Source organism: Oryctolagus cuniculus, chromosome 8, assembly GCF_051225735.1.
Source record: "Oryctolagus cuniculus isolate XC-2025 breed Fujian yellow rabbit chromosome 8, ASM5122573v1, whole genome shotgun sequence".
Classification (NCBI taxonomy): domain Eukaryota; kingdom Metazoa; phylum Chordata; class Mammalia; order Lagomorpha; family Leporidae; genus Oryctolagus; species Oryctolagus cuniculus.
This window is the reverse complement of record NC_142874.1, coordinates 92,940,480-92,954,273: the sequence shown is the minus strand read 5'-3', so window position 1 is coordinate 92,954,273 and position 13,794 is coordinate 92,940,480. Positions and strand designations below refer to the sequence as shown.

Below are 13,794 nucleotides of genomic sequence, written 5' to 3'. Positions count from 1 at the left end.
CTTCAAAAATTACATTGTATTCCTAGATTTAACATTTCCATCTTAATTAAATCTTGAAACATTTAGATGTATGACCTTTGAGCAACTCAGAGCCTTCAAAGACCCTCATAAATAATTACCATAGAATTTCTATTTTATAAAAATATACAACCATTAAAAATTTTTAAATAACATTATACTTAAAATTTAAGAGTTCTTAAAGTTGAACTTGCTCAACCTTCATATATAAAAAGCAAGGTGAGTTGTAGAAGGATAGAAGGAAAAGGATTTGATTAACAATTGATTTTGTAGCCCCTGCTGTATCTGCAAAATCTTGCTTGGACCATGGCCTAGGAAGTCATACATAGAAGGAGGTAAGAGGAAAAGGGAGCAACTCAAATCTCACTGGTCTTTGTTGTTTCAGCTGGAAAACATGGTATTGGAGAAAAACAGAGCATTTAAAAAACACCAAAATTATGACTTTAAAATGCAGTGAGAATCACATTTATATTTTTCATATCTGAATGTGATTGAAAATAAAAACACAATTTGAGACTTATTCAAGGATAGTTTATGACCTTTATCATTAATAAATAAATTAGTTCTTTGGTTAATGCAAACTTTGCAGTTGCTTAATTGGGTCACATTTTCATCTTATAGAATCCTGGTGAAATATTCATTATTTTGAGAGATGAAGTAATTGTTGAGACTGTGGAGGCTGAATTTACATCAAATAATAAGCGCATTAGAACACGACCAGCCCTGTGGAATAAGAAAGTCTGGCGTATGAAAGCTTTAGGTAAGGCTTTTATATACAACTATAGAACATCATCCTGAGTTCCTTTCGATAAATTTATGAAAAATGGTTTCACTTCCCTACAGAAATGAATATTGTTCCACAGGTGCTTCCTGTGTTTAGTTTTCACACCCAAGTTTGTTATTATTAATCTGTATTTGCAAAAGGAAGAATGTGTAAATTATGAGAAATTAGTTTGTGTACTTTGTAACTAAGTGACAGCTAGTAACATCACCCATTTTTAAACTGACAGCAGAGAGCATTTGTTAATATACATCAACAATTACATACAGAGCTGAGATCACTTACTCTATTCAACATTAGGGCTAACAGATAATCGGATTTTTAAAAAAATATATGCAGGTTTTAATACATGTAAACATTTACATTAGGTACCTATGTTTACGAGTATTTCTACATACCTATTCAAATATCCAAATATTATGATATTAAGACTAGAGAAAAATACAGGTCTGTTCTATAATCTCATGCTACCTCACAAGGCTCTTTTCACATGTAATTCCTTAATTCAAGATGACCTTAAAATATTAAATCCTATTCTGTTCTTTTTTAATTCAGAAAATGAAATAAATAAATGGGATCAAAGCTAAAGTAACCCGAACTTCACAGCCCAACACTTTCTAATACCAAGGCCAATATTGCAGAAAGCTGCCAAAACAACTGTGACTTTGGAGACCCATTTTGATATCAATCTCCTACAGCTTTTAAAAGGATTAATACACTGTAGTGAGATCAGTTGTTAGATGTTTCTGTTCATCTCGAATTGTACATTTCACGATGTTGGAGTCCATGATTATATATCTATGGGTAGCCAAAGTGGACTTTTATTATTTACATCCTACATTAATCTTTTTCTTTTCCTGTAATTCACCCTCAAGAATTCAAGTTTTTTGTTGTTGTGGAAAGTATAATTAGTTTTTATTGCTTTATCATCATGCTGATTTCTACATGTAATATTCCCATCATTTCATCGTTTCATTTATGAAGCTAACAGTTTCATTATTCTGCTTTGCTTACAGCATGATAAATTATGTCAGATTTAAAATAACCACACTTGCTCCAGTCATTGTACTGAAGTAAAAATCTATATTAATGTCTGAATGTTTTCATATAAATGCAGGACTGCTTGGTGGTTTATAATATCCATTTATGAACAGAGAGTGACATTACCATGTGAAACCTCATAAATATGACTTCATAAATATTTGGAAATAAAAAGATGCCCAATCTTACTGTGAACTGGGAATATAGCAAAAATATATAAAATTGAATTTGATGTTAAACACTGAGCATATTTTGTGTGTGTTTTTTTTTTCCTTTTAGAATGTAGCTATAGGCGCCACGGCTTACTAGGCTAATCCTACGCCTTGCGGCGCCGGCACACGGGGTTCTAGTCCCGGTCAGGGCGCCGGATTCTGTCCCAGTTGCTCCTCTTCCAGGCCAGCTCTCTGCTGTGGCCCAGGAGTGCAGTGGAGGATGGCCCAAGTGCTTGGGCCCTGCACCCCATGGGAGACCAGGAGAAGCACCTGGCTCCTGCCTTCGGATAGGCGCGGTGTGCCGCGGCCATGGGAGGGTGAACCAACGGCAAAAGGAAGACCTTTCTCTCTCTCTCTCTCCTCTCTCTCTCACTGTCCACTCTGCCTGTAAAAAAAAAAAAAAAAAGTAGCTATAATGCAGTTCAATTACAGAGCATTTGTAGGCCGTTGTTGTGCAAAGCGTGTGTCCCCTACACGGACTTGCTTGCACAGTTTAGGTTGGAATTACTTTATAAGAAGGAAAAGACTTTGCATGGGGCCTTTATAAACACTTCATTTACAGCTTCCTTTCATGGACGAGTACATGCAGAAGTGAGATGAGAAAGAATCCCCTCTCCCTCCCCTAGCTGTTCTTTCCTCCTTGTATCTAATCCCCCTATTTCTGTAAACTGTAGTCTTAACTAATTAAATGAACAATAATTTTGAGCTAATTAATTTTAGTGTTTAAATCTTGTTGGACTGAAATCACTACAGAAAAGTCAATATGGTAAATTAAGAAATACTTAAAATAATATTTCTCAAATAGCAAATCAAGTTATCAAATAAAATTTTTGACATTAAAAAGGATATTTTGGTCAGTATAATTACTGGTTAAGAGTAATGGCAAGAATAAAACATATTAAAGTTCAAATTGTTTATTAGAAAAGCAGAAAACTAATATACCATGTTTCTCAAGTTTTACCATACTATAATATTATCTACATGGTTAAATAGCAAACTTGTAGTAAATAAATTATTTACCAATTATTAAAATTTTTCAAATCTTTTTATTTTTAAAAAATCGTATTTATATAAATGGAAGAAATTTCATGTATCTCATATATATAGCTTTTTTTTCTTTTTCATTTTCTTTTTTCTTCTTTTTTTTTTTTTTTTTTTGACAAGCAGAGTTACACAGTGAGAGAGACAGAGAGAAAGGTCTTTCTTTTCTGTTGGTTCACCCCCCTCAAATTGCCGCCAGGAGCCAGGCACTTCCTCCTGGTTTCCCATGCGGGTGCAGGGCCCAAGGACTTGGGCCATCCTCCACTGCCTTCCCGGGCCACAGCAGAGAGCTGGACAGGAAGAGGGGCAACCAGGACTAGAACCTGGGGTGCCGGCGCCACAGAAGGAGGATTAGCCAAGTGAGCCGCGGCGCCAGCCTCATATATACAGTTTTAAGAGCATAATGACACTTCCTACCCAATCCTCCCTCCCTCCTTCACTCCAAATCTTTTCTTCAACTGCAGTGTTCTATAAATTAATGAGAGATTTCTTTAAAAAAAAAAAAACTATTTGTTGATATGTAGCAATATACACCACCATTACATGAATCTGTATGGGAATATGAAGAAGAAAAGCATCAGCAAAATTGGCCCACAGTCTTGTTTTCTCTGCCTTATGAGAATTTTTTTTAAAGATTTCTTTTATTTATTTGAAAGGCAGAGTTACAGAGAGGCAGAGGCAGAGAGAGAGGTCTTCCATCTTCTGGTTCACTCCCCAGATGGCCACAACAGCTGGAGCTGTGCTGATCTGCAGACAGGAGCCAGGAGCTTCTTCTGGGTCTCCCACAGGAGTGCAGGGGCCCAAGGACTTGGGCCATCTCCTGCTGCTTTCCCAGGCCACAGAAGAGAGCTGGATCGGGAGTGGAGCAGCTGAAACTAGAATCGGTGCCTATATGGAATGCTGACACTGCAGGTGACGGCTTTACCTGCTATGCCACAGTGCTGGCCCTGGCAATATTTTTTGGAACATTTTGAACCCAGGAAGAACTACATCTTATATCACAACCCAGTATTTATCTACAAATACAGAATGAAAGCAGACATTTTTTTTAAATCATGCTTAATATTAATTATTTAATCCCCAAAATATTAAGAGTTTAGAACTCATCACTCTCATAAGAAAAAGCAGAAAAATCAGAGTTGATCAATTTTCTTGAATCTATCAAAGATCAGAAGTTTACAGTGTAGTGCCGGAAAGGCATGATAGCTTTCCTTACCCACCTTAAAGGTTACAGACAACACCTCTATAACAAAACACAGGACAGGGGGCCGGTGCCATGGCTCACTTGGCTAATCCTCTACCTGCGGCACCAGCATCCCATATGGGTGCCGGGTTCTAGTCCTGGTTGCTCCTTTTCCAGTCCAGCTCTCTGCTGTAGCCCAGGAGGGCAGTGGATGATGGCCCAAGTGCTTGGGCTCCTGCACCTGCATGGGAGACAAGGAAGAAGCACCTGGCTCCGGCTTCAGATTGACGCATTGCCGGCCATAGCAGCCATTTGGGGAGTGAACCAAGAGAAGGAAGACCTTTCTCTCTGTCTCTCTCTCTATCTATAACTCTACCTGTCAAATAAAATATAAAAAAAGAATAACATAAGAAAGGCTTCAAAATTTGTTTAATCAGTTTTATAATAACATGGGAGCCTTAAATGAATACACAAGCACCCAGAGAAAACTACTTATTTTTATGCTTAGATTATATAATGGATGGACAAGTGTGTAAAAAATGATTGGACCAAATGTTTACAGGATGGGGGGGGGGGGTGCTCCAGAAAGACCATGGACAGATACTTCCAGTCTTCTCTGTGTAGCATTACTTCCTGCAGGATATAAAGCAGGATCCCTATGGAATAAGGGTCTTCAAGGGAAAAAAAGAAACCTTTCTAGGTTTTATAACTTGCTTTGGGGAAGAGGAGTTCCAGTGTATATGACCAGCCTTAGTGAACAGACATTTTGGTTTCTGTGACTCACTTAGAGAGACAGAGAAGAGGAGTACGAGAAGGATGGAGAAGGTCACATATGTCTGCCATCAGAGCTTTTCTGCTCTCTTTCAGTGCAAAGCACTTGGCACACTGAATAGCCACACACTGAGGTTTCAAGTTTTGAGCACCAACACAGGCAAACTAATACTCAGAAATCTGGAGAGAAAGCTAAACTTGGAGAGTGATGTCTGAGATCTGCTTCTCTAGAGCCCAAGTCACAGAAGCACGTGTTAATTCTAGCGAATGCTAAAAGCGAAGTGAGGATACATTTGAGACAGCAAACTGTCTAGGGGGCTGTCCTTTTAAAAGGCCCCCACACTTTGTGGATTTTACCTCTAGGAACCCCACCAGGCTCACATAGTGAAGATCTGAGAAAGAGCCCCTGTAGTCCTGGCTGGGTCAGAGGAAGAATAATCAGAGTGAAATACTCCCAGCACGTTCTCCATAAACAAGGCTTATCACCAGGGGACGATGCTTTCCGCAAGCCTTGCCCCAGCTGCAGAGCGTCACGCCACCCATGCCGCTCCTAGCCTCCCTGCCTTTCTTAAGAGGGTGTTGGGGAAGCTGTCCCACACCTAAAGTGCTTACGAAGTCACAGCAAAGGGGCACTGGGAGATTAAGATTGAATCATGAGACTAGAAAGTTCCCCCTCCCCACTACTTGCAGTTATGCACAACAGGATTTTTGTATAATGTCACTGACTTATGGTGAGAACTGCAATTCTCCTCCTCTCAACAGAAAGGACTACTTAGGAAGATACAGTCAGCAAGGAGGACAGCAAAAGGGACTGTAGAGAAATTGGAAATCTCTCGCACCAATGGCTACAGCAAGCATTAAATGCAGCCTGACCGCTAGACAGATTATCATACATTTTTTTTCACACTAAGATTATTTACTTCAACTCTGATGACCTGGTACAGGTCGTGTTTTCAACCAAAAATTATAAAGCATGCTGAGAGGCAAGTTAAAATACAGGAGCAAAAGAGAAGCATTAGAGCAGACTTAGATGTGACATTGGTACTGAAATTATCAGGGAATTTTAAATAACTATGATTAAAACGTTAAGGAGTCTCATAGAAAAAGTAGACAGTGTGCTATAAGTTATGTAAAAACTAGATTGTTTTTTAAAAAAATATTTATTTGAAAGGCAGAGCTAGAGGGAGAAAGATCCTCCATCCACTAGTTTGTCCTCAAAATGGCCCTAACAGCCAGGGCTGGGCCAGACTAAAGCCAGGATCCAGAAAGTTCCACCAGTTCTCCCAATTGGCTGCAGGGGCCCAAGCAGTTGGGCCATCCTCTGCTGCTCTATCAGGTGCACTAGCAAGGAGCTGGATAGGAAGAAGAGTCGCCAGAACTCGAACCTGCACCTGGGATGCCAGCACTGCAGGCAGCAGCTTAACTTGCTACACCAAAATGCCAGCCCCTAAACAGATAGATTCTATGAAAGAATCAGAAGGGAATGCTAGAAATCAAAAATATCAGAAGTAAAAATTAACTTTGATTGGCTCTTTAGTAGACATGGGTGAGAAAAGACTCACTGAACTTGAAGATAGGTCAATGAAGATTTCTGAAATTTAGATGCAATGAGAAAGAAATTTTAACAGAAAGGGCTGATATTCAAAAAACATGAACATTTTTGAAAGAGTAACATGCATTTAATTGCAGTACAGACAGAAGAATGAGAAAAATGAAGCAAAGAACGATTCATATATTAATGACAGACCCAAAAACACAGATCCAGGAAGCTCAGAAAACAAAGCATTATAAATAAATAAAAAATCATCACCTAGATAAATGAATATGCTTCAAAATGTTCATGGAAAATGGAATTAAACTATAAGTTTATTTTGGTGCAAAGAGATTTTGAAATCCACATATGGTTTTTCCAAAATTTTCTGTGAATGTTGTAAAGGCCCTTGGGCATGAATTTTGTGCCAAAACATGCCTATCTTTTAATTGCATTTTCCGTGAACATTTTGAAGTATTCACATATCACAATTAAAATGCAGAAAGTTGAAAACAGGGAGAAAAATCTTATAATGCAGAACAAACAGGTACCTTGCCTATACAGGAGAAGGTAAAATAATTATGTTGGACCTCTCTTCAGAAAACATAGATTCAATGACTGCTTACAACCTTGTCTCTTTTGTTGAAGAACAGTATTTTTTTCCTTCATACTATTTGTTGAACTCTTTTATTTAGTGTAGGATTAACTATAAGATCATTAAGTAAACTGAAATAGATCATTGTAAAAATTAAGAGTGGGAATGTGACAAGGAAGAGGAAGAAGGGTTGGAGCTCAGGTGGGAGGAATGGTGGAGGAAAGTGGCACTATGTTCCTAAATCTGCATATATGAAATACATGAAACTTGTATAACTTAAATTTAAAAAAGAAAAAGTGAAACCAAAAAAGAAAATGCCTTAAGCAAGAATAGACTGAAGTGAAATACATTAATTATTGTAAAGCAAAACACAACCTGATAATCCATATCCAGTGAAATTTTTCTTAAAAGATAAAGGCCAAATAAAGACTTTCTTAGAAAAACAAGAGATGAGGGAATTCATTGCTAGCAGACCTTTTCCTGTAAGAAATGTTGTAAGTCCTTTGCAAAAAATGGTAAATGATAACAGCCCAGAAACTTGTTTCTACACAAAGAAAGAACATGTAAATAAAAGTAAACGATAGACTGTGTTATTTATTGTTAACTGATCTAAATGATAAATCCATCTCTAAAGTAAATGCAGTAATGATGCATTGGTGATGGTAGACTATGGATAATTGAAATGAATTACAGCGGTGTCAGAGAATGGGAGGTAAGAATTGGAATACTCTATTATCAGGAACATATGCTACATGTAAAGTGATACAAAGTTATTTGTAGGCAGACTTAATTTATTAAAAATATTTATTTTTAAATCCAGCGCAGTAATTAGGAGATAAGTGGAATCATATCAAATTCTCAAAACATAGGGTAGTTAAAGGGCGAAACAAAGAACAAATGCAGTGAGAAAAAAAGTTAAAATATGGTATATATAGCCGGCGCCGTGGCTTACTTGGCTAATCCTTCGGCTGCGGCACCAGCACCCCAGGTTCTAGTCCCTGTTGGGGCGCCGTTTCTGTCCCAGGTGCTCTTCTTCCAGTCCAGCTCTCTGCTATGGCCTGGGAGTGCAGTGGAGGATGGCCCAAGTGCTTGGGCCCTGCACCTGCATGGGAGACCAGGAGGAAGCACCTGGCTCCTGGCTTCGGATCGGCGCAGCACCGGCCTTAGCAGCCATTAGGGGAGTGATCCAATGGAAGGAAGACCTTTCTCTCTGTCTCTCTCTCACTGTCTAACTCTGCCTGGCAAAAAATAAAAATAAAAATAAAAATAAAAATAAAAGAATAAAATATGGTATATAGTAACTCAACTATTTACTGAAGCCAAGCATTCTCCACTCAAATGTAAGTGGTCTGAGAGTACCAATTAAAAGAGAGATTGCTAGACTGGATTAAGAGCAAGACACAACTGTATGTTGTTTATAAGAAACTCATATATATAAAGACACAGATAAAAATAGTTATACAGCAAGAAATATCATACCAACACTAACCAAAGGAAAGCTGGATAGCTCTCTTAATTCAGGAAAAGCACATTTAGAATAAGGAAAATTATTTAATGATAAGCAGGAGTACTGTATGCAAATAAAGGTAACATTCTCCAAAAGGACAGAATGGTCCTAAACATTCATGCATTTAACCACAGAGCATCCAAATATGTGAAGCAACAGCTGATGGAATGAAAGGGGAAATATACAAGTCCATTCCAGGTGAAGCTGTGTGCACCCCTCTTTCAGTAACTGTGTGATCCAACAGCTAGACTATCAGTAGGTAGACAGTTGGCCTGAACAGTTTTAGTAACTGATTAGTTACTGATAGTAAATTATTTAGTTGACACTTATAGAATACTCCATGTAATAATAGCAAAATGTATGCTATAACTCACATGGTACAAGTACCAAGATAAACCACATGTTGGATGTTTTTTTCAAAATACTGTAATCAATTCAAAAAATAAATCATGCAAAGTGTTTTCTCAAACCACTTTAGAATTCAGATAGAAATCAATAACAGAAAGATAGTTAGAAAATCTGTAAGAACTTAGAGATTTAAAACATGTCTAAATTTAAAATAGTTTGAGATGAATGAAAGTGCATCTTATTAAAGCTCATGGGGAGTAGAAATTATAACACTTGTAGCAGAATTTTATCAGTAAATATTTCTAACAAAAAAAAAAAACTAAAATCAGTAACTCATACTTCCTTCCTAAGAAACTAAAGAAAGATGAGTAATTTAAGAATAAAGCACCACAAGAAATTCATTAGTTAAAAATTAGAACAGAAAACAATGAGGCCGGCGCCGCGGCTCACTAGGCTAATCCTCCGCCTAGCGGCACCGGCACACCGGGTTCTAGTCCCGGTCGGGGCGCCAGATTCTGTCCTGGTTGCCCCTCTTCCAGGCCAGCTCTCTGCTGTGGCCAGGGAGTGCAGTGGAGGATGGCCCAGGTGCTTGGGCCCTGCACCCCATGGGAGACCAGGAAAAGCACCTGGCTCCTGGCTCCTGCCACCAGTTCAGAGCGGTGCGCCGGCCGCAGCACGCCGGCCGCGGCGGCCATTGGAGGGTGAACCAACGGCAAAGGAAGGCCTTTCTCTCTGTCTCTCTCTCTCACTGTCCACTCTGTCTGTCAAAAAAAAAAAAAAAAAAAAAAAGGAAACAATGAAAGGCAAAGCAATAAAGACAATCAATGAAACCCAAAGCTAGTTCCTTTCAAAGAGTAATAAAATTCATAAGTTTCCAGCCAGGCTAACAACAACAAAAAATAAAGACATAAATTGCCATTATCATGAATGAAATAGAGGTCATTACTTTGGATGCATGAATAGTGAAAGGATAATAAAGAGAGTACTACAATTAACTTTGTGCCTTCGAATTTGGTAAGTTGGACAAATGGACAAATTTGTTGAAAGATATGAGCTACCAAAAATAACACATGAGAAATGCATAACCTCAAGAATTGGGCTCGTAATTGTTCACTTTCTATAAAAGAAAACACCAGTGCCAGACATTTTTACTTGGCAAAAATGTAGAGACAAGCAAAAATTATGTTAGAGTAAAATTATGCTAACCACTGAGAAAATCCAAGATACTCTCTTCTAAGTCATTCTTTCCCTTTTGATATACCTCCCCATCTTAACCTGACTTTGTATTTGGTAAATTAGCTAGTGTTGCCATCTCTCCTTTCCTTTCATCTCAAAAATTTGATATACCTAATATTAAAGGGGTCTCCAAAAATCCAACAAAATTAAGTATTAAGAAAAAAATGCAAGGATTTCAAATTTTTTCACCAAAATAGTCTTTCTTGAACCTAATTTTTCCATGAACTTTCAAAATACCTTCATAATTTATCTTTTAGGAGGCATGCTGTATTAATGACATACATAACTGTGTCTCTGACAAAGATTTTTTGCAAATGCTATAATCTCAGTTTACAACAAAAACCCATAAAAATATATTTGAGTGCTTTAAACTAGAAATATTAACTAATTTCTACACTGGAGCAAGAGAGTATTCCTCAGGTACCTTAAAGACTGCCAGCAAAAATTCAGCACAGCAGGGAGACAACCAATTAAAAGTTGAAAGGAATGCGTAATGTATCCACAAAGATAAAGAATCTCTTTATTAATTAAGAAACTGTGCTTTGGATAATGTAAATTATAACTTTATGTTTCATTAAAGGAACATGAAAGTTACCTCAGGATATGCCATATATTATGCTGAATTTGCTTGGGAAAAAAAATACCAACTGATAATAAGTTTTTGTAGGTATCATAATTCAAGAAAACAATTTTAACATACTTCCTTTTTTTAAAAGATTTTATTTATTTGTTTGAGAGGTAGAATTACAGACAGTGAGAGAGACAGACAGACAGAAAGGTCTTCCATCTCCTGGTTCACTCCCCAAATGGCCTCAACTGAGCCGATCAGGAGCCAGGAGCTTCTTCTGGGTCTCCCACACAGGTGCAGGTTCCCAAGAGCTTGGGCCATTTTCTGCTTTCCCAGGCCAAAGCAGAGAGCTGGATCTGAAGAGGAGCAGTCAGGACTCAAACTGGCACCCATGTGGGACACCAGTGCCACAGGCGGAGGATTAACCTGTACCACAGTGCCAGTCCCAACATACTTTAAATTGATATTAATTTTAGGCCAGGCCAAGATTTTAAAGCCATCCATTCTTATTGAAAGATAACGTTCTAATAAAAGCAGTGATATGCAGGTTTCGGTTCTTATGTATCTACTTGCTGTTTACCAAATCGGAAAAAGCTAAAATCGGTTAATAAAGGAACATAGCTTTCCAGGTAGTAGAAATACATAAGCAGAAGTGCTCTGAAATTAATATAGTTGCGAAATATCTGTTTTGTGAAATTAGTGAAAATTCTCACTACTCAGAAAGATATACATTGGAATTATATTTTCCATAAAGTACTTCAGCTTGTCCCTAATCTAAATGGATGGACCACTTAAATCACGGGGAATGGGAAGGTTGACAAAGATGTTAGAATGGCCTTGAATTCGAGATTTGAACTTTAACCAGAATTCTTTTTCTATCATTACATCTGTACAACTGTACCTTATTTTGTATACATGGGGAACTTCAAATGCTCATAAAAATGGAATTAAAAGGTAAAAATAGAAATGGGCATTACTACACAGTGGGTTAAACCATACACTGGAATGCCCACTTCTTATCCAAAAGGTAGTTCAAATCCCAGCTACACTACTTCTATTCCAGCTTCCCTGCTAATGCATCCTGGGAGGTAGCACACAATTGATTCAAATGCTCAGGCCTCTGCCACCCATGTAGGAGACTCAGATGGAGCTCCTCACTCCTGCTTTAGTCCTGCTCAGCCATGGCTGTTAGAGGCATTTGGAAAATGAACCAGTGCATGAAAGATCTCGTTCTTGTCTTCTGTTGCTCTACCTTTCAAGTAGGTGAAGATTAAAAAAAAATAAAAGCTACAAAATTTATTTCCCAACATATGTTTTATAAAATTCAAGACACTTTTTTAAAGTCCATCACTAAAGAAATGAGGCTTCCTGAGAATTTAACCATGGCAATACATTGTTTATTATTAACTAAAGGGAAATGTGCATCCTTTAGAGAGTTTTTAAGATTAACCAACAAATAAAATGAGAAGGAGCCACCTCAGGGCTACAAGGTGAGTGTCTAATGACATCCCATCAAAACTCTTGCAAAATTGTCCTAGTTTGATGAAAGGAATGAGCAGCATTGTAAAGATAGAGATGTTCTCTATGGGGGAATATGCCTAGATGTATTTCTAGCATAGCTTTGGTTAACTTTCTCAAAACACTCTCCTACTAAGCATGTGTTATCATTCTTTGGCCCTCTAGAAAATAAACAAACAAGATGTCTTGAGAATCCTTCAAAAAACTGTTGCCATGACCTTTGCTGTTGACTGATAAACTTGCTTTGACGGAACAGCTTCTACCTCTTAGTACCTACAGTTTTAATTAGGCTGTGTCTTCAGGATCACACTGGTAATACCATATTTCATCTCTTGTTATAATTCTTTGAAGAAATTCTTTAGGATCTTAATCCTACTTATTGCAAATTTCCATTGAAAACTCTACTGTTGTCTGCATCGGTATTGGGCACAGCATATCTGTTACCCATTGAGCAGAAAGTTTGCTGCACTTTGATTTTTATGGTTAGAATGGTGGAAGCTGAATCATTGAAGATGCTTATGATACTGGTAGTGTTTCTAGCATTATTCTGAGTCCTCTTCAATTAGGATGTGTACAAGATTGTTATTTTCCTTGCAAATTGATGTGGATGGTCTGTTGCTGTAGGCTTCATTTTCAGGGTACCCTCATCCCTTCTTGAAATGAGGTGTCATTTGTAAACTGCTGATTTCTTTAGGGAATTATGCCCAAAAACTGTTGGTAAATCATGAATAATTTCATCATTCTATCACCCAAGCTTCACCATTAATTTAATGTTTGATTTTCAATTTTAGCAGAATTCATGTTGTTCAGATAGTCTCTCTTTTCACTCTCCTTGGTACCTATAAGCTAGATCCTGTTGAGAATAACAAATTAACATGAGTTAATTTGGGCGCAAAAAATAAATTTAAATCCATGCAGTTTGTAAAAAAATATTTTCCTTAAGATTTTCAAAGGTCTCATGTATTTCTGATGGGGACAAGGGAGTCCAATTTTTCCCTCCCAGGTGTGCCTTGTTTCTCTTCACAGCTGACTATCCCTGATTTGGCAATCTGTGTGCACTTCCAATTTCAGATTTTACATATCTGGTCTACCTAGTAAACAGAATTTTATTTTGCTTTCTTCTATTAGAGTCCTTAAGTTAATTGATTTTTTATTTTTATTGAAGATCTGTAAAATATAGTCATATTGAACCAAAGTTAAAGGAAAATAACGCTCAAACTGCCAAAGCATGTGGCCAATTCAATACTTATTAAGGATGACCTCCCAACCAGATAAATCCATAAGGCATTCTCCTTATGAAATACGGAGTTCTCTCCTTATGACATTGCTCTTATATCAGCATCTTTTTCAGTAGATATGTTTTTAATATTTTGAATCAGCTAATGACAATATATCAGAAACAAGGCAGTTTATTTTCACGTTAGATATAAAGAAATTGAAACAG

The 13,794-nt window shown here is 37.5% G+C and overlaps 1 protein-coding gene across 4 annotated transcripts in view; it reads left to right on the top strand.

The window, feature by feature from the left end:
* The window catches only part of BANK1 (B cell scaffold protein with ankyrin repeats 1), a 352,635-nt gene that overhangs the window by 107,826 nt on the left and 231,015 nt on the right, over positions 1 to 13,794 (top strand). For 2 of the 4 annotated variants that reach the window (XM_017347389.4, XM_008267565.5), the window contains exon 4: positions 640 to 778. In XM_017347389.4, the coding sequence (XP_017202878.4) occupies positions 640 to 778 (139 nt within the window). Of the gene's footprint in view, positions 1 to 639; positions 779 to 12,515; positions 12,663 to 13,794 lie in introns of those variants that run through there. The other 2 variants (XM_089303020.1, XM_089303019.1) reach the window with 1 other exon arrangement.